A 24,057-nucleotide genomic window follows, 5' to 3' on the forward strand; every position below is an offset into this window, starting at 1 on the left:
CGCCATGTAATAACCAGTAAGCACTTTACCTTACTAGTGGGGAAAGCGCTTATTGGTTAACACTTTAATAACCAGGCCTGAACAGACACTTTTTTGTGATTTGGCGCACGTGGTGGTTCAAACGGTTGTAACTATTTTATTTGTTGGACGACCAAAATTATTTTTGCAACAATTTTTTACTTGAAACATAGGGCAGAGGCGTACATAGAAATCACTGGGCCCCACAGCAATAATCTAAATTGGGCCCCCATTCCCTCTTTATAGCCCCTCCCACTACCCATTCCAGGCCTCTCACTTTGTTCCATGAACTATGCTTGCTGCTGTGTTTTATAGTTTATGCCATCAGGGCCGGACTGGGATTACAAAACAGGCCTGGCACACAAAAGAGGTATGATAGATGCAGTGTGTACAGATATATAGTATATACAGCAGTGTACTGACATGTAAGGTACGAGGTATAATAGATGTAGTGTGTACAGATATATAGTATATACAGCAGTGTACTGATATGTGCAGTACGGGGTATAATAGATGCAGTGTGTACAGATATATATAGTATATACAGCAGTGTACTGATATGTGAGGTACAAGGTATAATAGATCCAGTGTGTACAGATATATAGTATATACAGCAGTGTACTGATATGTGAGGTACAAGGTATAATAGATGCAGTGTGTACAGATATATAGTATATACAGCAGTGTACTGATATGTGAGGCACAAGGTATAATAGATGCAGTGTGTACAGATATATAGTATATAGAGCAGTGTACTGATATGTGAGGTATGGGGTATAATAGATGCAGTGTATACAGATATATAGTATATACAGCAGTGTACTGATATGTGAGGTATGGGGTATAATAGATGCAGTGTATACAGATATATAGTATATACAGCAGTGTACTGATATGTGAGGTATGGGGTATAATAGATGCAGTGTATACAGATATATAGTATATACAGCAGTGTACTGATATGTGAGGTACAAGGTATAATAGATGCAGTGTGTACAGATATATAGTATATACAGCAGTGTACTGATATGTGAGGCACAAGGTATAATAGATGCAGTGTACAGATATATAGTATATACAGCAGTGTACTGATATGTGAGGCACAAGGTATAATAGATGCAGTGTACAGATATATAGTATATACAGCAGTGTACTGATATGTGAGGTACGAGGTATAATAGATGCAGTGTGTACAGATATATAGTATATACAGCAGTGTACTGATATGTGAGGTATGAGGTATAATAGATGCAGTGTACAGATATATAGTATATACAGCAGTGTACTGATATGTGAGGTACGAGGTATAATAGATGCAGTGTGTACAGATATATAGTATATACAGCAGTGTACTGATATGTGAGGTACAAGGTATAATAGATGCAGTGTGTACAGATATATAGTATATACAGCAGTGTACTGATATGTGAGGCACAAGGTATAATAGATGCAGTGTGTACAGATATATAGTATATAGAGCAGTGTACTGATATGTGAGGTATGGGGTATAATAGATGCAGTGTATACAGATATATAGTATATACAGCAGTGTACTGATATGTGAGGTATGGGGTATAATAGATGCAGTGTATACAGATATATAGTATATACAGCAGTGTACTGATATGTGAGGTATGGGGTATAATAGATGCAGTGTATACAGATATATAGTATATACAGCAGTGTACTGATATGTGAGGTACAAGGTATAATAGATGCAGTGTGTACAGATATATAGTATATACAGCAGTGTACTGATATGTGAGGCACAAGGTATAATAGATGCAGTGTACAGATATATAGTATATACAGCAGTGTACTGATATGTGAGGCACAAGGTATAATAGATGCAGTGTACAGATATATAGTATATACAGCAGTGTACTGATATGTGAGGTACGAGGTATAATAGATGCAGTGTGTACAGATATATAGTATATACAGCAGTGTACTGATATGTGAGGTATGAGGTATAATAGATGCAGAGTACAGATATATAGTATATACAGCAGTGTACTGATATGTGAGGTACGAGGTATAATAGATGCAGTGTGTACAGATATATAGTATATACAGCAGTGTACTGATATGTGAGGTATGAGGTATAATAGATGCAGTGTACAGATATATAGTATATACAGAAGTGTACTGATATGTAAGGTACGAGGTATAACAGATGCAGTGTGTACAGATATAGAGTATATACAGCAGTGTACTGATATGTGAGGTATGAGGTATAATAGATGCAGTGTGTACAGATATATAGTATATACAGTAGTGTACTGATATGTAAGGTACGAGGTATAATAGATGCAGTGTGTACAGATATATAGTATATACAGCAGTGTACTGATATGTGAGGTATGAGGTATAATAGATGCAGTGTGTACAGATATATAGTATATACAGCAGTGTACTGATATGTGAGGTATGAGGTATAATAGATGCAGTGTACAGATATATAGTATATACAGTATTGTACTGATATGTAAGGTACGAGGCATAATAGATGCAGTGTGTACAGATATATAGTATATACAGCAGTGTACTGATATGTGAGGTACGAGGTATAACAGATGCAGTGTGTACAGATATATAGTATATACAGCAGTGTACTGATATGTGAGGTACGAGGTATAATAGATCCAGTGTGTACAGATATATAGTATATACAGCAGTGTACTGATATGTGAGGTACGAGGTATAACAGATGCAGTGTGTACAGATATATAGTATATACAGCAGTGTACTGATATGTGAGGTATGAGGTATAATAGATGCAGTGTACAGATATACAGTGTGGCGAAACCAACCTCGCCACTGGGTTTTGGAGAGGCCTGGCTGCTGGCCTCTTGCCCCAGGATTATGGGCCATATACTAACTTTTAAACCCCTGAACCTATTCAAGTGAATTTTGGATAGGTTTGTCCCCAAGTTATACTGTTTAAATTGATGTAAGTTATATGTATGGCCAATGTAAACTCACAAAGTTGTAACAATTTATAATAAGTGTAACTTGTCAGCTTGGGAGGAATATGCGGGTGTGTTTCTATTGTGCCATTGTCCCATTGTGTGTTTAAATGGGGATGTCTGTTCTGTTGTCCTCACATGTGTATTGGCGATCTCCCTTTTGTCCTGAGAGATAATTGGATTGCTCCTCAGGTTGTCTCCGGGACAGAGAGGAGGGAACCATGATGCATTGTGGGGATATGTTGTCCTATGTCACAGTCTTCATTCTGGTCCTCTGGGGGCTTGAACGATTGGTTGCTGTAGTTACATTGTATGTGTTGTAAATTACTGATTGGTTGTATTTCAAACCCCTGTGGGCAGTACTATGTTTGTGGTTTATGAATAAAAGAGGCTGTACTTGAAGTACAGTCAGACCACTGCTTGACCCTCAACACTTAGCCTTGTCTCGTTATTGGGGGGATCCGCTGTATGCCGTTAGAGACTGATTGCCAGAAGTGTAAGCTGATTCCTGTTCGTCTGCTAGCAGCTATTCGTGAGGTTCCAGTTTGGCGTGCTACTTTGTATCCAGTTCGGGAGGTTGGTGTATCCTGCAGTAGCTGTGCCTGTCTCTCAGAAAGGGGCATATCGCCTAAACTGATTTTAACCCCTTGTCTGCTGAAACGGTCCGTTACATACAGTATATACAGAAGTGTACTGATATGTAAGGTACGAGGTATAACAGATGCAGTGTGTACAGATATAGAGTATATACAGCAGTGTACTGATATGTGAGGTATGAGGTATAATAGATGCAGTGTACAGATATATAGTATATACAGCAGTGTACTGATATGTGAGGTACGAGGTATAACAGATGCAGTGTGTACAGATATATAGTATATACAACAGTGTACTGATATGTGAGGTATGAGGTATAACAGATGCAGTGTGTACAGATATATAGTATATACAGCAGTGTACTGATATGTGAGGTACGGGGTATAATAGATCCAGTGTGTACAGATATATAGTATATACAGCAGTGTACTGATATGTGAGGTACAAGGTATAATAGATGCAGTGTGTACAGATGTATAGTATATACAGCAGTGTACTGATATGTGAGGTACGAGGTATAATAGATGCAGTGTACAGATATATAGTATATACAGCAGTGTACTGATATGTGAGGTACGAGGTATAACAGATGCAGTGTGTACAGATATATAGTATATACAGCAGTGTACTGATATGTGAGGTATGAGGTATAACAGATGCAGTGTGTACAGATATATAGTAAATACAGCAGTGTACTGATATGTGAGGTACGGGGTATAATAGATGCAGTGTGTATAGGTATATAGTAAATACAGCAGTGTATTGACATGAGGTATGAGGTATAAATTACAGCTCGTACCTCACATATCTGTACATATTGCATCTATAATACTGTGTAATTTATGCAGTGTGTGAATATATATACACAGAGCAGTGTATTAATGTGAGACATACAAGATATAATACTGTAGATGCAGTGTTTACAGAAATATGTGGTCAGTTATACATTATTGTCACTGTGTGTGTGAGGTACATGAGGTAGTGGTTACTATAACTGTCTGAAGTATTATACATGAGTGAGTAATGAATAAAAACAGGGCATGGGGGGGGGATAAATGAGGAGAAGTGGAGGACCTCCTCTTACCACTCCATTCCAGTCTGTATGGATCAATGCAGAGCTTATTATGAACTTCTAATTGCTGTTAGGGGTTGAAGGACCTGTGATGAAGTCATCACAGGTCCCGGCAGATGTACCTTTCAAACCTGGGAACTACACCATTTTTGGTGCAGTTCCTTTGCTAGATCCTGCAGGACCTGTGATGTTGAAGATGATGTCATCACAGGTCCTGACAGATGCACTGTTCTAACCTGGGAACTACACTTTACACTGTGCAGTTCCCTTACAGGACCCGTGATGACATCATCAAAGGTCCTTTAGCGTTAGAAAGATAGACAGAAGCAATTAGGGGCGGGGCCTTTCCTCCACTGCAGGCCCCTTTTCCTCACGGGCCCCATAGCAGCTGCGTGGTCTGCCTATATGGTAGGTACGCCACAGATAGGGCCTTATAATTTATTTTTTTGTTTTATTTGGGGAAAACTGTGCAAAACATTTTTAAAAAGTATTTTTTTTAAACTATAGGTCCTTATTCTTTAAATATGCAAACTGCCACCAAAATAAATTATCATAATTAGTTCCCTATTTTTTATCGGTCATTTTGTTATAGAATATGTATAGTTTCACGTGAATGGGACAATAATGGCAACAGTTTTGGTTGGTGTGGGTGTTTTTTCTTTTATGTATTTTATTATTTTTTATCTTTTTTAACTTAATTTAAAAAGAATTCTGCTACAAATAATAAAGAGGTCATAATAAGACACTAACACTTTTTTTTTTTAATTTTCACTTTTTCCTTTTTATTTTTTTATTTTATTTCTATTTTATTAATATTTTTTTGTTTTATTTTTTATAATTGGTTTATTACTTATTATTTAAATATTTTTTTGCCACATAATATGTCCCCCAAGAGGTCATAAAAAGACTGTTGGGGGACAATGAACACACTACTATTTTGCACTTTTTTTTTCTCATTAGAGAGCAGTGAATTAGAGAATTATTACAGTCATTAGAGAACTGTGACAGCCACTAATTATCTCACTCATCAGAGAGCAGTGACAGTCACTATTATCAGAGTCATTAGCGAGCAGTGACAGTCACTAATTATCTGACTCTTTAGAGAGCAGTGACAGTCTATTATCACACTCATTAGAGAGCAGTGACAGTCACCAATTACAGTTCTCAGTCGTTAATTATAACCTGGGGTCATTTTCAGGATGGCAAACTTTCTATTTTGTGGTTGTTTTGGATGTTTTCTCTGCCCGTCATTCTCAGTGCTCCATCATCGGTCCTCAGGAGCTCTGTATTTGTTTGGTTCCTGGTCCTTGTGATTTAGAAGTTTCCTGATACGTGGACTGCTGGGTTTCTGTTCTCCGACCTTTCCACCTTGCCTTCAGTTTACGGTGCTTTGTCACTGCCCTATTGTTATTAACCAGGCTTATCATCTTATTACTGTTTTGTATCGTCGCTTCTTGATTGCTCTCCTGGCGTTCCTTACGACACAGACGTTTTTTCAGGATTCCTGTTGCCAGTCAGTGACTACTCTGGAGCTGTAGCCTTGGTATCCGACAGGGATAATGCATACCCCCTTACATAAGTGTGAAGAATGAGGAGACTCTATAGATCCCACACCTCAGTGTATTCAACGTCAGTGAAGTCTTCGCATTGGAGTGCGAAGTGTAACTGCAGGCCAACGTTGCCGCTTGTCTACTCGCTTCTATGAACTTACCACCAAAGATTACCTATGCGCTTCAGTGGATATGGACACAGCTCTCGTGGCCCAGCAGGGAGTCGCTGTACAGCTATTCTGCATCTTTTTGCACCTCCAATATTTTGCGGACACCATAAATAGAGGCTCTCAGGGGTTCAGCGGCTAGTGTACAGTATATTTTGTAATTCCACTGTAATTTCAAGTCGTTTACAATTCTTATTTTTTCATTTTGATTTTTCTTCCTTGTTTTCTGAAAGCCATAACTTTTTTATTTTTCCGCATGGCACTTTTTTTTTTGTGGGACAAGTTGTATTTTCTTATGGCACCTTTTAATATTTTATATTATATATATATATATACAGGCAGTGCAGAATTATTAGGCAAATTAGTATTTTGACCACATCATCCTCTTTATGCATGTTGTCTTACTCCAAGCTGTATAGGCTCGAAAGCCTACTACCAATTAAGCATATTAAGTATATTAGGTGATGTGCATCTCTGTATTGAGAAGGGGTGTGGTCTAATGACATCAACACCCTATATTAGGTGTGCATAATTATTAGGCAACTTCCTTTCCTTTGGCAAAATGGGTCAAAAGAAGGACTTGACAGGCTCAGAAAAGTCAAAAATAGTGAGATATCTTGCAGAGGGATGCAGCACTCTTAAAATTGCAAAGCTTCTGAAGCGTGATCATCGAACAATCAAGCGTTTCATTCAAAATAGTCAACAGGGTCGCAAGAAGCGTGTGGAAAAACCAAGGCGCAAAATAACTGCCCATGAGCTGAGAAAAGTCAAGCGTGCAGCTGCCAAGATGCCACTTGCCACCAGTTTGGCCATATTTCAGAGCTGCAACATCACTGGAGTGCCCAAAAGCACAAGGTGTGCAATACTCAGAGACATGGCCAAGGTAAGAAAGGCTGAAAGACGACCACCACTGAACAAGACACACAAGCTGAAACGTCAAGACTGGGCCAAGAAATATCTCAAGACTGATTTTTCTAAGGTTTTATGGACTGATGAAATGAGAGTGAGTCTTGATGGGCCAGATGGATGGGCCCGTGGCTGAATTGGTAAAGGGCAGAGAGCTCCAATCCGACTCAGACGCCAGCAAGGTGGAGGTGGAGTACTGGTTTGGGCTGGTATCATCAAAGATGAGCTAGTGGGGCCTTTTCGGGTTGAGGATGGAGTCAAGCTCAACTCCCAGTCCTACTGCCAGTTTCTGGAAGACACCTTCTTCAAGCAGTGGTACAGGAAGAAGTCTGCATCTTTCAAGAAAAACATGATTTTCATGCAGGACAATGCTCCATCACACGCGTCCAAGTACTCCACAGCGTGGCTGGCAAGAAAGGGTATAAAAGAAGAAAATCTAATGACATGGCCTCCTTGTTCACCTGATCTGAACCCCATTGAGAACCTGTGGTCCATCATCAAATGTGAGATTTACAAGGAGGGAAAACAGTACACCTCTCTGAACAGTGTCTGGGACTCTGTGGTTGCTGCTGCACGCAATGTTGATGGTGAACAGATCAAAACACTGACAGAATCCATGGATGGCAGGCTTTTGAGTGTCCTTGCAAAGAAAGGTGGCTATATTGGTCACTGATTTGTTTTTGTTTTGTTTTTGAATGTCAGAAATGTATATTTGTGAATGTTGAGATGTTATATTGGTTTCACTGGTAAAAATAAATAATTGAAATGGGTATATATTTGTTTTTTGTTAAGTTGCCTAATAATTATGCACAGTAATAGTCACCTGAACACACAGATATCCCCCTAAAATAGCTAAAACTAAAAACAAACTAAAAACTACCTCCAAAAATATTCAGCTTTGATATTAATGAGTTTTTTGGGTTCATTGAGAACATGGTTGTTGTTCAATAATAAAATGAATCCTCAAAAATACAACTTGCCTAATAATTCTGCACTCCGTGTATATATATATATATATATATATATATATATATATAATACTTTTAATATTTTATATATTGTATTGGAGATCTGGAAAAAATTCTAAATAAGAAGTTGGGGAAAAAAATTGTTCCACTGTTTCACTTTGCGATGAAAATGATGTTGTCTTTATCTGTGGTCTGTATGAATACAGTGATAAAGATATATAGTTTTTCTTATGTTTTAATAGTTCTAACAAAATGTAAAAACATTGACAGATATTTATTTGCATCCGACCCCCAGGACTTTTTTCCATTTCCATTTGTGGAGCTGTTTATCGGCTCTTTTTTGTGTGTCGATCTGTAGTTTTTACCATTTTGAGGGATGTATGACTTTTTGATCACATTTTATTAAAATTTTTTTTTTTATAAAGCGATGCGTCCCAAAAACAGGGATTCACCCATTTTTCTTTTACAGTGGTCACTGAATGATACAACTATTTTAATATTTTTTCAATGTGTTCATACAAATATTTTTATATGTAAAATTGGGAAAGGGGTTATTTGAATTTGTAATTCTTTTTGCTTTTTTAATATTTAATATTTTTTAACTTATTTTAACTTTTTTAACTTTATTTTTAGCCCCACTTAGGGACTTAAACATGCGATGATTAGATGGCTTCTATTGGTTTACATTTGCAGTCTATGAGAAATTGTTGTCTTCCCTTTGAGCCCTGCTAGAGACAGGACCCAATAGGGACTTTGCTGTGGCAGGCCTAGGAACCTTCACAAGGCTTCCAGATCCTTTAGCAACCAAACTGCTCCCATGATCTCATTACAGGTTGGCCGTTTGGTTATGAGGAGCTCCTGGAAAAAGACTTCAGATGTCGTGGTCAATTGTGTAATAAACATTTTAAAATGGCTTACACAATTTACATGATGACAGGAGAGGCTCTGGCATCTCGTTTATGGTCATGTCTGACTCCATCTCCTTTATAAATTGCTCATGTGGAATAATTAGGTAAAAAAATTTACTATAGTATGATCATGATAACATCAAGCTTATTGATGTTTTCATTACCACCATGTAATATTTTTGTGCAGAAATCAGAGTTGGAGTAGGTACATTTCTACTGACTCCACCCAAAGTTCACTTCAACTCCACCACTCCAACTCTACAACCCTCTTTAAAGCGGTGGTCCAATTGTTTCCTCTCTTTCCACCTTTTTGATTCAGAGAGTCTTCAAGGAACCACATCGTACTTCTTAAGCTGCTTCTGCTGTTCCTTGTCTCAAACAAGGAGTCTCCATAGTTAGTGTCTAAAACATGGAACAGCAAGGCCCTGGTCGTAACATTTTAGAAAGAATTAGTGGGTCATATCAAAGTTGAGTTGGCAGGGTGTGACCGACCTCCAGTAGGGAATGATTAAAAATTTTCTAACTACTACAGTGGAAATCTGTTTCCAGGAGAGATGTAAGCAGAAGGAATGCACCCATCGCTTCCTTCAATAATCTACCAGCCATAGCTCAAGGTGATTGGGTCATACACCTTTGTCAACCGAGGAGCGAAGATGCCAACTAACATCTTTGTATTTACTATAAAGAGGAAATATCTGAATGACTTGTGTGATCCATCAAACATTAGAAACCGCTAAAGGCCTGGGCAAACCAGGAGATCACCCTGAGACTCACTCATCCAATATCACAACTTCTACTATACAGTTCCTATCAAGCTGTCAAAAGAAATTGACTTCCAAGTCCATTGGTTGCAATAAATCTTTGTCGAACTCGTAGGATTTGCTGTAAGTAGGGTTCCAACCCCGTTTATAGTAATGAATTCAACTACAGCATCAGGATTTGAATCTTGATCTTTTATTTTACATACGGCAATATTCCTGTGTGTGACGCGTTTCGGCAACAAAGAATAAAGAAAGTAAAGTACTGACCAGAATACACATCAATATATGTGGTCAATATATATATATATATATATGGTCATAGAAGATAGGGAAAATGTAATTTTCATATAATATAGTGTTATTCATCAATTCCAGTGTAACATTAACATCTGCATTGGTAGCATACTATGCTAGAGCTAGCATTCCTGGTAAATGACTCTTTTTATCAATCTGTGTTACAAAGATGTTTTACAATATTGTAGTACAAAAAAATCAAGGAAAATATACATGTTGTCTTGTATACAATGAATACCATGTGGTTCCATTTCCCTCACAGATGTTCGATCGCAATATAGGTCTGTATATAATATAAGGAACAAGTACCCAGTATGGAAGGAATTGTGCAAAGCAATTTATAGTAAGCTCTGCCTTTTTGGATTTGGAGTACTTACCTATGCCGCAGTGATGAAGTAGAACAAGAAGAACGCAGTGCAAACGTAAATACAGTCTTGTGAAAAAATTAGGACACCCTTTGAAAGCATGTGGTTTTTTGTAACATTTTTAATAAATGGTTATTTCATCTCCGTTTCAACAATACAGAGAGATTAAAGTAATCCGACTAAACAAAGAAAACTGAAGAAAAGTCTTTTCAAGATCTTCTGTAAATGTCATTCTACAAAAATGCCTATTCTAACTGAGGAAAAAGATAGGACACCCTTGCCCCTAATAGCGAGTGTTACCTCCTTTGGCTGAAATAACTGCATTGAGACGGTTCTTATAGCCATCTACCAGTCTTCGACATCGGTCTGAGGAAATTTTACCCCACTCCTCAATGCAGAACTTTTTCAGCTGTGAGATGTTTGAGGGGTTTCTTGCACGTACAGCCCTTTTCAAGTCACCCCACAGCATCTCAATGGGATTCAAATCTGGACTTTGACTTGGCCATTCCAGGACTCTCCATTTCTTCTTTTTCAGCCAATCTTTGGTTGATTTACTAGTATGTTTTGGGTCATTGTCATGTTGCATGGTCCAGTTCCGCTTCAGCTTTAATTTTCTAACTGATGGTCTCACATGTTCTTCAAGCACCTTCTGATACACAGTAGAATTCATCGTGGATTCTATGATGGTGAGCTGACCAGGTCCTGCTGCAGCAAAGCAGCCCCAAACCATGACACTTCCACCTCCATGCTTCACAGTTGGTATGAGGTTCTTTTCTTGGAATGCTGTGTTTGGTTTACGCCAAACATGTCCTCTGCTGTTGTGTCCAAATAATTCAATTTTGGACTCATCTGTCCAAAGAACATTATTCCAGAAGTCCTGGTCTTTGTCAACTTTATCGCTGGCAAATGTCAGTCTGGCCTCGATGTTTCTCTTGGAAAGCAAAGGTTTCCTCCTTGCACACCTCCCATGCAAGTTAAACTTGTACAGTCTCTTTCTGAGGCATGTACTTCTACATCAACAGTAGCCAGAGCCTGCTGTAGTTCTCGAGATGACACTTTAGGGTTTTTGGATACCTCTTTTAGCATCTTGCGGTCTGCTCTTGGGGTGAACTTGCTGGGGCGACCAGTCCTGGACATGTTGGCAGTTGTTTTGAAAGCCCTCCACTTGTAGACTATCTTCCGGACAGTGGAATGGCTGATTTCAAAATCTTTTGAGATCTTTTTAAATCCCTTCCCAGACTCATAGGCTGCTACAATCTTTTTTCTTAAGTCCTCTGACAGCTCTTTTGCTCTCACCATGGTGCTCACTCTCACTTCAACAGTCAGGAGCACACCAAACTAAATGTCTGAGGTTTAAATAGGGCAAGCCTCATTCAACATGCAGAGTAACGATCTACTAATTATGTGCACCTGGTGTGATATACCTGTGTGAGATCTGAGCCAATTTAAGAGGGAATACATGTGAGGGTGTCCTATCTTTTTCCTCAGTTAGAATAGCCATTTTTGTAGAATGACATTTACAGAAGATCTTGAAAAGACTTTTCTTCAGTTTTCTTTGTTTAGTTGGATTACTTTAATCTCTCTGTATTGTTGAAACGGAGATGAAATAACCATTTATTAAAAATGTTACAAAAAACCACATGCTTTCAAAGGGTGTCCTAATTTTTTCACATGACTGTATGTGAAATCACATGTAGACAGGAGAAGCGTCTAACTGTGATAGACCGCTTGCCTGTTCAAGTAGGGAAGAGGGGGGAAGTACCTCCTCCGTTTGCAGTGCGTTTGTGTGCGTTCCACCAGGCCCGGAAGTTGGGGCGGTGTGGAACGCATAGGAGAGTAAAGCTGAAGTGAAAAAGGAGAAATATAGGAATTTTAGGGAGGGAGTGCGCTGTTGGAGCGCTTTGTTCACTTAATGTAGAGGCCGCGCTGAGCGGGCGGCTTGGAGTGATGCGCGGCCAGTACGGTGGTAATCGTCCGGTGCGCATGCGCAGTAGGGGCCGGCACTGTGGAACGCACAGAGAAGGTTGTACGTTCCACTGATAATATAGTGTACTGGCGAAGATGAAAAGTGAAAAGTGACAGAGGAATAATGAGAGGATATGGGGGAATGATGTAATAATGAATAAGTATAGAAAAAAGAGGATAGAAAAAAAGATGAAAAAAGAAGCAAGTGACAGAGGAATGAGAGAGAATATGGGAGAGTATGGTAGAGATGGAATAAGTATTGGAATGGAGACAAAGGGGTAGAAATAAAAGGAGAAAAGGGAAAAAGAGGAAATAAATAAAATTGAATGAATAAAAAATAAAGAAACAATGAAACCATGAAAAAAGAATGCAAATTGTAGAAATAAAATGATTAAAATAAAAGTGAAAATTAAGGGAGATTAAAAAAAGAGGGGAACGTGAAAGGTGAGAAAATGATGAAAGAAAAATAACAAAAGAAATAAAAGAAAATAACGAGAAACGAAATAGTAATAAATAGTAAAAATAAAATTGAAAAAATGAAGAGAGAAAAAAGAGAAAGCACAAGAGAAGTAAGAGAGGAAAAAAAGGGGGGGAAATAGGATAAAAATGTGGTAAACTAAGAAAGAGACTACAAGGTCAGGAATATTGAGTGATAAATAGGATATCATGCTCCGGCAAAAGGAGCGTCCAAATGGTTAATGGGTCTGAAAAATAGAAGAAAATGGGATTAAATTCTTCATACAGCTATAATGTCAGATGTACAGGAACCTAGTCATAAAACCAGCGGATTAGAGAGGGGCCCTGGATAAGAATAAATACCATGCAGAGATTAAGCGACTCTCAAATTTACCCAAAAGTATCCCTGAATCCCACACGACAGATCACCATTAAAATTCAACAGATTTTACAACACTATAAATCCAAAGGGAGAATTGATGATGCCACTGTCAGTTTTCTAACCAACTCAAATCCGATTACACCGTTTTCTTTTGTACTACCAAAAATACGGCACATAAAAACTTGGAAAATCCCCCTGGATGTCCCATAGTGGCCTCCACAAATTCAATTCTTTCACCATTCTAAAAAAAAATTTTGATTTTAAATCCACCGCTTATTAAAGAAACCAAATCATTCCTGCTAGATACATCCGCCTTTTTGACGATCATTAATAATCTACAACCTTTACCACCAGAAGCCATTCTGATGTCTTGGGACGTCACATGTCTCTACACCTCAATTCAACATCATAAGGGCATTCAAGCAGTAAATAGGTTACTACACTCCACTGACATGCATACGGAGGTAATCAACCTCTGCCTGGAACTACTTGAACTTGTATTATCCAATAACTTCTTCCTATTTCAGGATGATTTCTACATACAAAGACAGGGAACCGCTATGGGGTCCAACGTGACCCTCCTTATGCAAATTGTTACATGGACTACTTTGAAAATACATACCTATACAGGAATCAATCTGCAACCATGTCATCACATGGAAACGCTACATTGATGATATTTTCTGCATCTGGCAAGGAACACTCAAATCACTCATGAGCTTCCATAATTTCCTCAATTCAATTTACCCAGAATTGATACTATTGTTATGAGGAACGAAACCGGCAACCCTAGTACAGATCTTTACAGAAAACCCACAGACCGTAATAACTTACTACATTACACCAGTTTCCATCCACCCGGTACCAAGAAAGCCCTACCAGGCTCACAACTACACAGGATCCGAAGAATCGTACAACATGCCCCTACACAGTCACAAAACTAGAGAAAATAAAGGCCAGATTTCTTGATCGTGGCTACCCATCGCATATACGGAATCAGCCAGTTAAACCAAAACCCATACAATAAATAAAACGCATACCATTTGTACACACGTACCACCCATGTGCCCGTAAAATTCTGAACATCCTCCGAGGCCATTGGCACATCTTGTAAAGAGCATACCCACAGATACCAGAATTTAGTGAACCCATCTTATTTTGTAATCGACGGCCTAAGTATTTACGTGACTTACTCGTATGAGCAGATGAAGGATCCTCAATTATAACACCCAGGCAAACTTTCCTACATACACAAAGACGGGGTACTTTTCTATGCCTTCACTGCATACAATGTTCACATGTTCTTAAGGGCTCAGAGGTCCTCCATCCATACACGGGCAAAGCAATCCCAATACGAGAGTTTTTTACGTGCGATTCTGATTATGTAGTATATATTCTAAAATGCCTATGTGGTTTAATTTATGTTGGAGAAACTACCCAGAAGATCAGTGAACGGATCTGCCAACATAAATCCACAATTAGAAGAAAGAACCTCCTTCTACCTGTTGCGGACCACTTCGATCATGCTAGACACAATATTGCTCAGCTTAAATTCCAAGTGGTGGAACACGTTCCCCCCCTCAGAGCTAGGAGGTGACAGAGCTAAACAGCTAAAAATACAAGAAGCGTATTGGATTCACAGGCTACAAAGCTTAACACCTAAGGGTCTGAACAGAGAATACGAGATACAGAGTTTTCTCTAATTACTGTACATCTGACATTATAGCTGTATTAAGAATTTAATCCCCTTTTCTTCTATTTTTCAGACCCATTAACCATTTGGACGCTCCTATTGCCGCAGCATGATATCCTTTTTATCACTCAATATTCCTGACCTTGTAGTCTCTTTCTTAGTTTACCACATTTTCTCCTATTCCCCCCCCCCCCCACACTTTTTTCCTCTCTTACTTCTCTTGTGCTTTCTCTTTTTTCTCTCTTCATTTTTTAAATTTTATTTTTACTATTTATTACTATTTTGTTTCTCATTATTTTCTTTTATTTCTTTTGTTATTTTTCTTTCATAATTTTCTCACCTTTCACATTCCCCTCCGTTTTTTAATCTCCCTTAATTTTCACTTTTATTTTAATCATTTTATTTCTACAATGTGCATCTTTTTTTTCTTTCTTTTTTCATTGTTTCTTTATTTTTTATTCATTCTATTTTATTTATTTCTTCTTTCTCTCTTTTCTCCTTTTATTTCTACCCCTTTGTTGCCATTCCAATACTTATTCCATCTCTACCATACTCTCCCATATTCTCTCTCATTCCTCTGTCACTTGTTTCTTTTTTCATCTTTTTTTCTTTTTTCTATCCTCTTTTTTCTATACTTATTCACTATTACATCATTCCCCCGTATCCTTTCATTATTCCTCCACTTTTCACTTTTCATCTTCTCCAGTACACTGTATTATCAGTAAAACGTACAACCTTCTCTGTGCGTCCCACAGCGCCGTCTGGTGGAACGCACCCCTACTGCGCATGCGCACCGGAGGATTACCTCCGTAAAGGCTGCGCATCACTCCAAGCCACCCGCTCAGCGCGGCCTCTACATTAAGTGAACAAAGCGCTCCAACAGCGCACTTCCTCCCTAAAATTCCTATATTTCTCCTCTTTCACTTTAGCTTTACTCTTGTATGCGTTCCACACGCCCCCAACTTCCGGGCCTGGTGGAACGCACACACAAGCGCACTGCAAACGGGGGGAGGTACTTCCCCCCTCTTCCCTACTTGAACAGGCAAGCGGTCTACCACTGTCTACATGTGATTTCACATATTTACGTTTGCACTGCGTTCTTCTTGTTCTACTTCATCACTGCGGCATAGGTAAGTACTCCAAATCCAAAAAGGCAGAGCTTACTATAAATTGCTTTGCACAATTCCTTCCATACTGGGTACTTCTTCCTTATATTATATACAGACCTACAGTACAGACCAAAAGTTTGGACACACCTTCTCATTCAAAGAGTTTTTCTTTATTTTCATGACTATGAAAATTGTAGATTCACACTGAAGGCATCAAAACTATGAATTAACACATGTGGAATTATATACATAACAAACAAGTGTGAAACAACTGAAAATATGTCATATTCTAGGTTCTTCAAAGTAGCCACCTTTTGCTTTGATTACTGCTTTGCACACTCTTGGCATTCTCTTGATGAGCTTCAAGAGGTAGTCCCCTGAAAAGGTTTTCACTTCAGAGGTGTGCCCTGTCAGGTTTAGTAAGTGGGATTTCTTGCCTTATAAATGGGGTTGGGACCATCAGTTGCGTTAGGGAGAAGTCAGGTGGATACACAGCTGATAGTCCTACTGAATAGACTGTTAGAATTGGTATTATGGCAAGAAAAAAGCAGCTAAGTAAAGAAAAACGAGTGGCCATCATTACTTTAAGAAATAAAGGTCAGTCAGTCAGCCGAAAAATTGGGAAAACTTTGAAAGTAAGGGCTATTTGACCATGAAGGAGAGTGATGGGGTGCTGCGCCAGATGACCTGGCCTCCACAGTCACCGGACCTGAACCCAATCGAGATGGTTTGGGGTGAGCTGGACCGCAGAGTGAAGGCAAAAGGGCCAACAAGTGCTAAGCATCTCTGGGAACTCCTTCAAGACTGTTGGAAGACCTTTTCAGGGGACTACCTCTTGAAGCTCATCAAGAGAATGCCAAGAGTGTGCAAAGCAGTAGTCAAAGCAAAAGGTGGCTACTTTGAAGAACCTAGAATATGACATATTTTCAGTTGTTTCACACTTGTTTGTTATGTATATAATTCCACATGTGTTAATTCATAGTTTCGATGCCTTCATAGTCATGAAAATAAAGAAAACTCTTTGAATGAGAAGGTGTGTCCAAACTTTTGGTCTGTACTGTATATTGCGATTGAACATCTGTGAGGGAAATGGAACCACATGGTATTCATTTTATACAAGACAACATGTATATTTTCCTCGATTTTTTGTAATACAATTTTGTAAAACATCTTTGTAACACAGATTGATAAAAAAAGTCATTTACCAGGAATGCTAGCTCTAGCATAGTATGCTACCAATGCAGATGTTAATGTTACACTGGAATTGATGAATAACACTATATTATATGAAAAATATGTTTTCCTTATCTACTATGACCATATATATATATATATATTGACCACATATATTGATGTGTATTCTAGTCAGTACTTTACTTTCTTTATTCTTTGTTAAGGGCAGTGTCTGAGGAAGGCCTGCGTGCCGAAACGTCACACACTGGAATATTGCCGTATGTGAAATAAAAATCTCTACTATCAAGATTCAAATCCTGATGCTGTAGTTGTATTTATTACTTCCAAGTGCATTGCCATTCCAGCACTCGAGTACTACTTGGACTGCCTCGGCTTAAACAAGATACTCCAGTTATTAACTGGTCCAGTCATGTCACTTTCTTCAATGTCTGGAATTCCACAACAGAAAGCGTCCTTTCAGAGCGATGTCTTTATGATTGTGTTCCTGGCCATGAACCTCCCAGGGGTCAAATTTAGCAGTTATTCACCAGCCGTGAGAAACCATTTACCCAAGACTGAGGCAATGTCAGCATGTATTCAGGAGAATTTAGACAAATGTTTTATAAGAAAGCTGTCTTCCTTGCTGGCGCTTGGTTCTTTTTTGTTAAAAATATGCATGGTTTCCTGAGACCCTGCATTGATTACCATGGGTTGAACAAGTTTACTGAGAAGATCACATGCCCACTTCCTTTGATCTTGGACCTGTTTAACCACATTTGGGGAGCTTGTTACTTTTCTAAATTAGATCTCCGTGGGTCATACAATTTAATCCTCATCAAGAAGGGTTGGGAAGGGGGAAGGGGTTCTGATTCTGTTCCTATGGGTCTTGCACTCATTATTGACCCAAGCTGATTAAGGTTTCCAAGTACAATGCTCCTGGAGGATAAACTTTAGTGTCCTTGATTTTATACCGTAAAGTATAATGGACTTATTCTTTGGCCACCTTTGAATCAAAAGCGTTTGTGAGATGCTTTCTTACTTCTCTTGGTGGTTTGACCGGAAAAAAGACCACCATAGTTATCACTTCTTGCATTACCTGTGCTCGGTTTAAACCCTTCAGACAGTCACCCTCAATTCTTCTTCAGACACAGCCTATTCCTGCCAAGCCTTGGATCAAGGTCATGGATTTACGTCTGGCTCAAGGTTTCACAACTATCTGGGTCATAGTGGATTGGTTCTCTATAATATTCAATGCATGACCCTATCTACTCTAGATTGCCCAAAGCTCAATGATTGAATCAGATATTTTTCAAGGAGATCTTCTGTACTCACTGCCTACTTCTTCGAATTATTTCTGATTAGGGAGTGTAATGTTTTTGAGTTCTCGAGAGCATTGTGTTGAACCATGAAGATCCCTTGATGTTTCTCTTCCAGTTACCTTCCACAGAGTAATTGGCAGAATCAACCTCTAGAGAAATTTCTTTGTATTTGTGGTAATGGTCATGCATCAGTATGACTGGCCAGATTTTCTGACCTGGGCAAAATTTTCCCACTATAAACGTGTTTCTAACTAATATGCCAAATCACCTTTTTATATAATTTATGTCTGATGTCCTATTGTTCCTGTTCCCTTGTGGTCTAACCTCAGGTGCCAACTGTTCTGAATTTCTGCAGAAATTTCAGGACATTTGGACTGAGGTCCATAGAACCTTACATCTCTCTGCTAACAAAGTAAAAAGGTTAATTTAAAAACATTGACAGGGTAGACTCATAATGCGCCCAGATATAAAGTTTTGAACCCATATAAGTATATCAGGCTTATCGTTCACACCATTGAACTTGCTCCTCATGTCAGTGGACCATTCCAAGTGCTCAACCAGATCAATCAGGTTATCTACTGTCAAAAGTTGCCTATTTCTTTTCAAATCTACAACACTTCCCACATTTCCCTTTGTTTCTTGGTCATCAGCATATTTTCTGTTAAGGTCAAGACTTCTTGTCCCTCCGTTCTAGAATCTTCTGGTGGATGGTTTGAAGAGGACTCTGGACTTTCCACTCTGTCCGCAATTTAAAGTAATTTCTTTGTTTAGTTATTATGCTATTGTTATTGATCGTCTCTCATTTTGATCTTGACCTTGGCTTGATGCTTGGAGTCCTCTTTTTTCTTAGCCCTCATAATTGTTGTCTTGTACTTGTTGTCTCACTCCTGGTGTTGACCCTCAACTCGTTCTCTGGCTTGCCGCTTTCTGATCACTTTTGTGGTGTTGACTCTGGCTACATTCCTGACAGTGCTACTGCTTCTTCAGCTCCACTGCCACCAGTTAGTGACTATCCTGAGAACCAGGAAAGTCCAAACCTCCATGTGAGGATTAAAGGTGAAGAACAGGCAAATTTCTTAGACTCGGCACCCCAGTATGGTCCATGCCAAACCAATTGTGGTGTGGAACCATGTACAACAACCAGACACTGGTATCCAGTATTGTGTACAGTATTCAGTATTCACTGCCCTGTGGTATATACTGGTGTACAATACTAAAAACAATAGATGTTGTGTTCAACTCAAAGAAGATTGTCTATATTAATATGTTTTAGCAAACCCATAAGCTATGTAAGCAGGACCATGAAGCACAATGTCTATTCTAATGTTGTAGAGCGTTATACAATGATTCATCAGTATATGTAGACATGTGCCACTCTGTTCATCCGTTCTATTTGTTTTAAAGCCTTAGAACCCCTGGTTCACATGTCGGACTCGACTGATCCCGGTTTCTGTGCCATGGAAGCTGCAATCCTTCCTCATGAGGTCTCAGTGCGGGTAAGAAAATAACACATTCCCAAAATCTCCTTTCAGGAAGTTTAATTCTCTGTGGGTTAATTAATAGGAGACTTTATGGAGGATGAGAGTGAAATGGTGGCAGACTAATGTGGGGGCAGTCTCACATGGTGGCAGTTTCATGTGGTAGTTTCATGTAGTATCAATCTCACGTGGTATCAGTTTCATGTGGTGTCAGCTTCAAGTGGTGTCAGTCTAATGTGGTGTCAGTTTCACATGGTGTGAATCTCATGTGGTGTCAGTCTGACGTGATGTCAGCCTCATGTTGTGTGAGTCTCACGTGGTGTCATCCTCAAGTGGTGTCAGTCTCTCATGGAGTCAGCCTCAGGTGTTGTCAGTCTCGTGTGGTGTCAGCCTCATACTATATCAATCTCACGTGGTATCAACCTCAAGTGGTGTCAGTCTCACATGATGTCAGCCTCACATGAGGTCACTCTCACCTAATGTGTCAGCCTTATGTGGTATCGGTCTCATGCAATCTCATGTGGTATCAGTCTCTTGGATTGTGTCTCTTTTCCCTTCCTCATCTTGTAGGCCCTGTTGACCTTTCATGATGTGTCGGCTTGTTTTTCCGCTGAGGAGTGGGGGGTGTTGGAGGACTGGCAGAAGGAGCTGTACAAGAATGTGATGCGGGAGATCCACACTACTCTGCTGTCGATGGGTGAGAAGACTCCTTTACATACAGGAAGACCTCAAGTCCAGCTGCGTCCTCCCGTAGACTACTAAATTCTTTTCCATCACAAGTTACCACATGCTTTATACTGCTGTCACACTCCTAGCAATATTCACTATTCTGCTGCTTTTCTCCTAACTCTCAGGATGCACAACCTCAGGTCTTATTTCTCTAGATCTAATGCTGGTCATACACATGAGATAAAAGTAGGCCGGAATGGCCAATCGTTCGCAGTGGCCAATGGCAGGCTCTTGTCTGCCGAAAATGTAATAGGCCATGCTGGAAAATTTTGTTTGTTGTTGGCAGAAACTACATGTTTATGGCATGATGAGCCGATCATTTGCCACGGTCAACGACCAGGGAGTCGTTTTTTTAAATTTTTTTAAATGGACTCCCTGGTTGGCCAGTTTTCTCTGGCATATTGCAGGCGGGATCGCTAGTAGGGACGATCCCACAAACGACTGATCGGCTGCAGTGTGGCCGATCGTGGTCTCGAATGTGTGACCTGCTTTAGAAGAACATGCAATGTGAAGGATGCATATTCAGCTGTATGTTGAAGAAAACACTACATCTCCCAGAATGCAGTTCATCGTCTAAGCCGAAGTGCGTGCACTTGAGCGTAAATTTGCTGCCTGTATTTCCGTATTCTGTACTGTCTGTAGTACACAGTCGAGTCCCATTATTCTGACCACTTCCTACATCAGCAGCAGTAGTTCATGAAGGAAGTCCTTTGTGCTGAGCCGGCTCGGTGGGTATATAAGGTGTGCTGAGGCAGGCCTCGGTGGGTATATAAGGTGTGCTGAGCCGGCTCGGTGGGTATATAAGGTGTGCTGAGCCGGCTCGGTGGGTATATAAGGTGTGCTGAGTCGGCTTGGTGGGTATATAAGGCGTGTGATAGGCTGTCTGCACACAGATATCCCTCATTGCCGTCATGGGTAAAAGGGGCAATTTTGGGCTCCAGGTGCAGTATTTCTGATATTGCGCAGCGTGAACTGTTCTCTGCTGCTGTGGTAAATGTGTATGGTGTGCGGATAAATGGCAGCATTGTGAATAAGCAACATGGAAACTGTGGAGCACCACGTGTCATTGATGTCAGAGGTGAACGTCGGCTACGAAGGTGCAGGAGGACGAACGGACAGACACCATACAGTGGACCAGCTCACCACTAAAGTGAACCAGGGGGAACCAGATGTGTGTCTAACAAAACAGTTCAGAGAACCTACTGTGTGTGGGACTCCGGAGCAGATGGACGGTCACTGAACTTCTGCTAATGAAGCTACATCGGCAGTATCAGAATCGGACCTCTGCTGATCCGTTAAAGGGTAACTGTCATATATATTTTTTTATTTGCTAGTTTATTAGAACTAGGCATGTATACCTGAGTTAGTCTGTCAATGATTGTAAAAAGATCAGTAATTACCTTATAATAACAGCTTTCATTAATGTCCTCTGTCCCTTTCCACTGCTCCCTTAAAAGACAGTTGCTTTGGCTTGTCTGTTTCCGGCTAAGAAGACAGGAAGACGGAGGAGCGGTCCTTCACACTGCATGCCTGCATTAGGATTCAGAGTGAGGAGGCGTGTCTCTCAGTAATCCAATCTGATTGGCTTGCAGAGAGCTGAGGGAAAGCAGTTTTGGCCTCAGAGAACTGGCAGAGGAGCCATCTTGAGAAGGTCCTCATATTGTAAATGTTTAAACAGCCGCAACTAAGGGAAAAACCCAAGAAAAATAGTGATATGTAAAGAAACTAAAGATTGCTTTATGAATAATGCTGCTGCAGCAGAAACACAGTTAAAATTGATATTATTTTTATGATGAAAACATGACAGTTACCCTTTAAGGGTTATCTCCTCCGATGAGTCCTGTTTTCTACTTCATCGAACGGATGGACCTTGGCGTGTCAGGAGAGAAATATCAGAGAGGGAATACCCTGCAGCCAATGCTGGAAGAGCACGAGCTGGTGGTAGTGGCAGTGTTATGGTCTGGGGGAGGTTTTCCTGACATTCTCAGGGCCACTCATCGATTGTGGAAGACTCTCTCAACTGATTTGGTTATGAATCCATCCTTGCAGATCACGTACATCCTTACAAAATGATTGTCTCAACTGGGGTGGATGGGATCTTCCAGCAAGACAATGTCACACAGCTAGAAATGTATGACATTGGTAGGAAGAACATGACCAAGACTTCCAAGTACTACCTTGGCTCCCTAATTGAACGCAGATGAGCATAAGTGGGACCACCTTGATGGTCGTCTTCTCTCTGTGGATCCCCCGCCCCATGCCCCCTCCAGCAGCTGTGGGGTGCACTCAGCATGGCTCCAGATACCTGTGACAACCTACCAGGATCTTATTGAGTCACTCCCAGCCGGTCTATCGGCTGTCCGTGCTGCACATGGTGGTTACTCTGTTTATTAGCTGGTGGTCAAAATAATGTGATTCAACTGTGTATAAGGTACGCACATATATGTGACTATATTTTCTGATAGGCTACACCATCCTGAACCCTGAACAACTGCTGAGAGTAGATGAAATAAAGGGAGTATCGCCAGCTGGTGAGAAGTCAAAGGAGCAAAAAAATATACTGACAGCAGGTAAGTATATGGAAGGGTTCAGTAGACTGAGGAGCCAGCTTGGTACTGATGATGCTTTTCTCGCAGGTTCCCCTGTTTTTAACTCAGACATCTCGCTATGGATCCGGGAGGTGGTGGAAGATGACATTTCTGCTCCTCAGAAGCTGGAGCACCCTGTAGTGTGGGAGAGTCCTGCCGCCTCAGGTGAGGGTATTATAATGAAGAGACACGACTGGTGGCTGAAGTACAGGTGAAACTCGAAAACTTAGAATATTGTGCAAAGTTTATTTATTTCAGTAATGCAGCTTAGAAGGTGAAACTAATATATGAGATAGACTCATTACATGCAAAGCGAGATATTTCAAGCCTTTATTTGTTATAATTCGGATGATTATGGCTTATAGTTTATGAAAACCCCAAAGTCACAATCTCAGGTACCCTTTGCTCAGGGGGTATGGATTAATTAGCTGACTAGACTGTGACACTTTGAGCCTAGAATATTGAACCTTTTCACAATATTCTAATTTTAAGATGCATTACTGAAATAAATGAACTTTTGCATGATATTCAAATTTTTTGAGTTTCACTTGTAGCTTTAGCCGTAATTCTTCTCCCATAACCCTGAAATC

The 24,057-nt window shown here is 39.8% G+C and overlaps 1 protein-coding gene across 3 annotated transcripts in view; it reads left to right on the forward strand.

Moving 5' to 3' along the window:
- The window catches only part of LOC120997080 (zinc finger protein 34-like), a 32,119-nt gene that overhangs the window by 3,881 nt on the left and 4,181 nt on the right, over window positions 1-24,057 (forward strand). For all 3 annotated transcript variants that reach the window (XM_040427003.1, XM_040427004.1, XM_040427002.1), the window contains exons 2-5: window positions 20,077-20,168; window positions 20,721-20,847; window positions 23,345-23,449; window positions 23,516-23,632. In XM_040427003.1, the coding sequence (XP_040282937.1) occupies window positions 20,097-20,168; window positions 20,721-20,847; window positions 23,345-23,449; window positions 23,516-23,632 (421 nt within the window). In that variant the 5' untranslated portion in view covers window positions 20,077-20,096. The remainder of the gene's footprint in view (window positions 1-20,076; window positions 20,169-20,720; window positions 20,848-23,344; window positions 23,450-23,515; window positions 23,633-24,057) is intronic.

The sequence above is a fragment of the Bufo bufo genome, chromosome 4, assembly GCF_905171765.1.
Source record: "Bufo bufo chromosome 4, aBufBuf1.1, whole genome shotgun sequence".
In the NCBI taxonomy this organism is placed as follows: domain Eukaryota; kingdom Metazoa; phylum Chordata; class Amphibia; order Anura; family Bufonidae; genus Bufo; species Bufo bufo.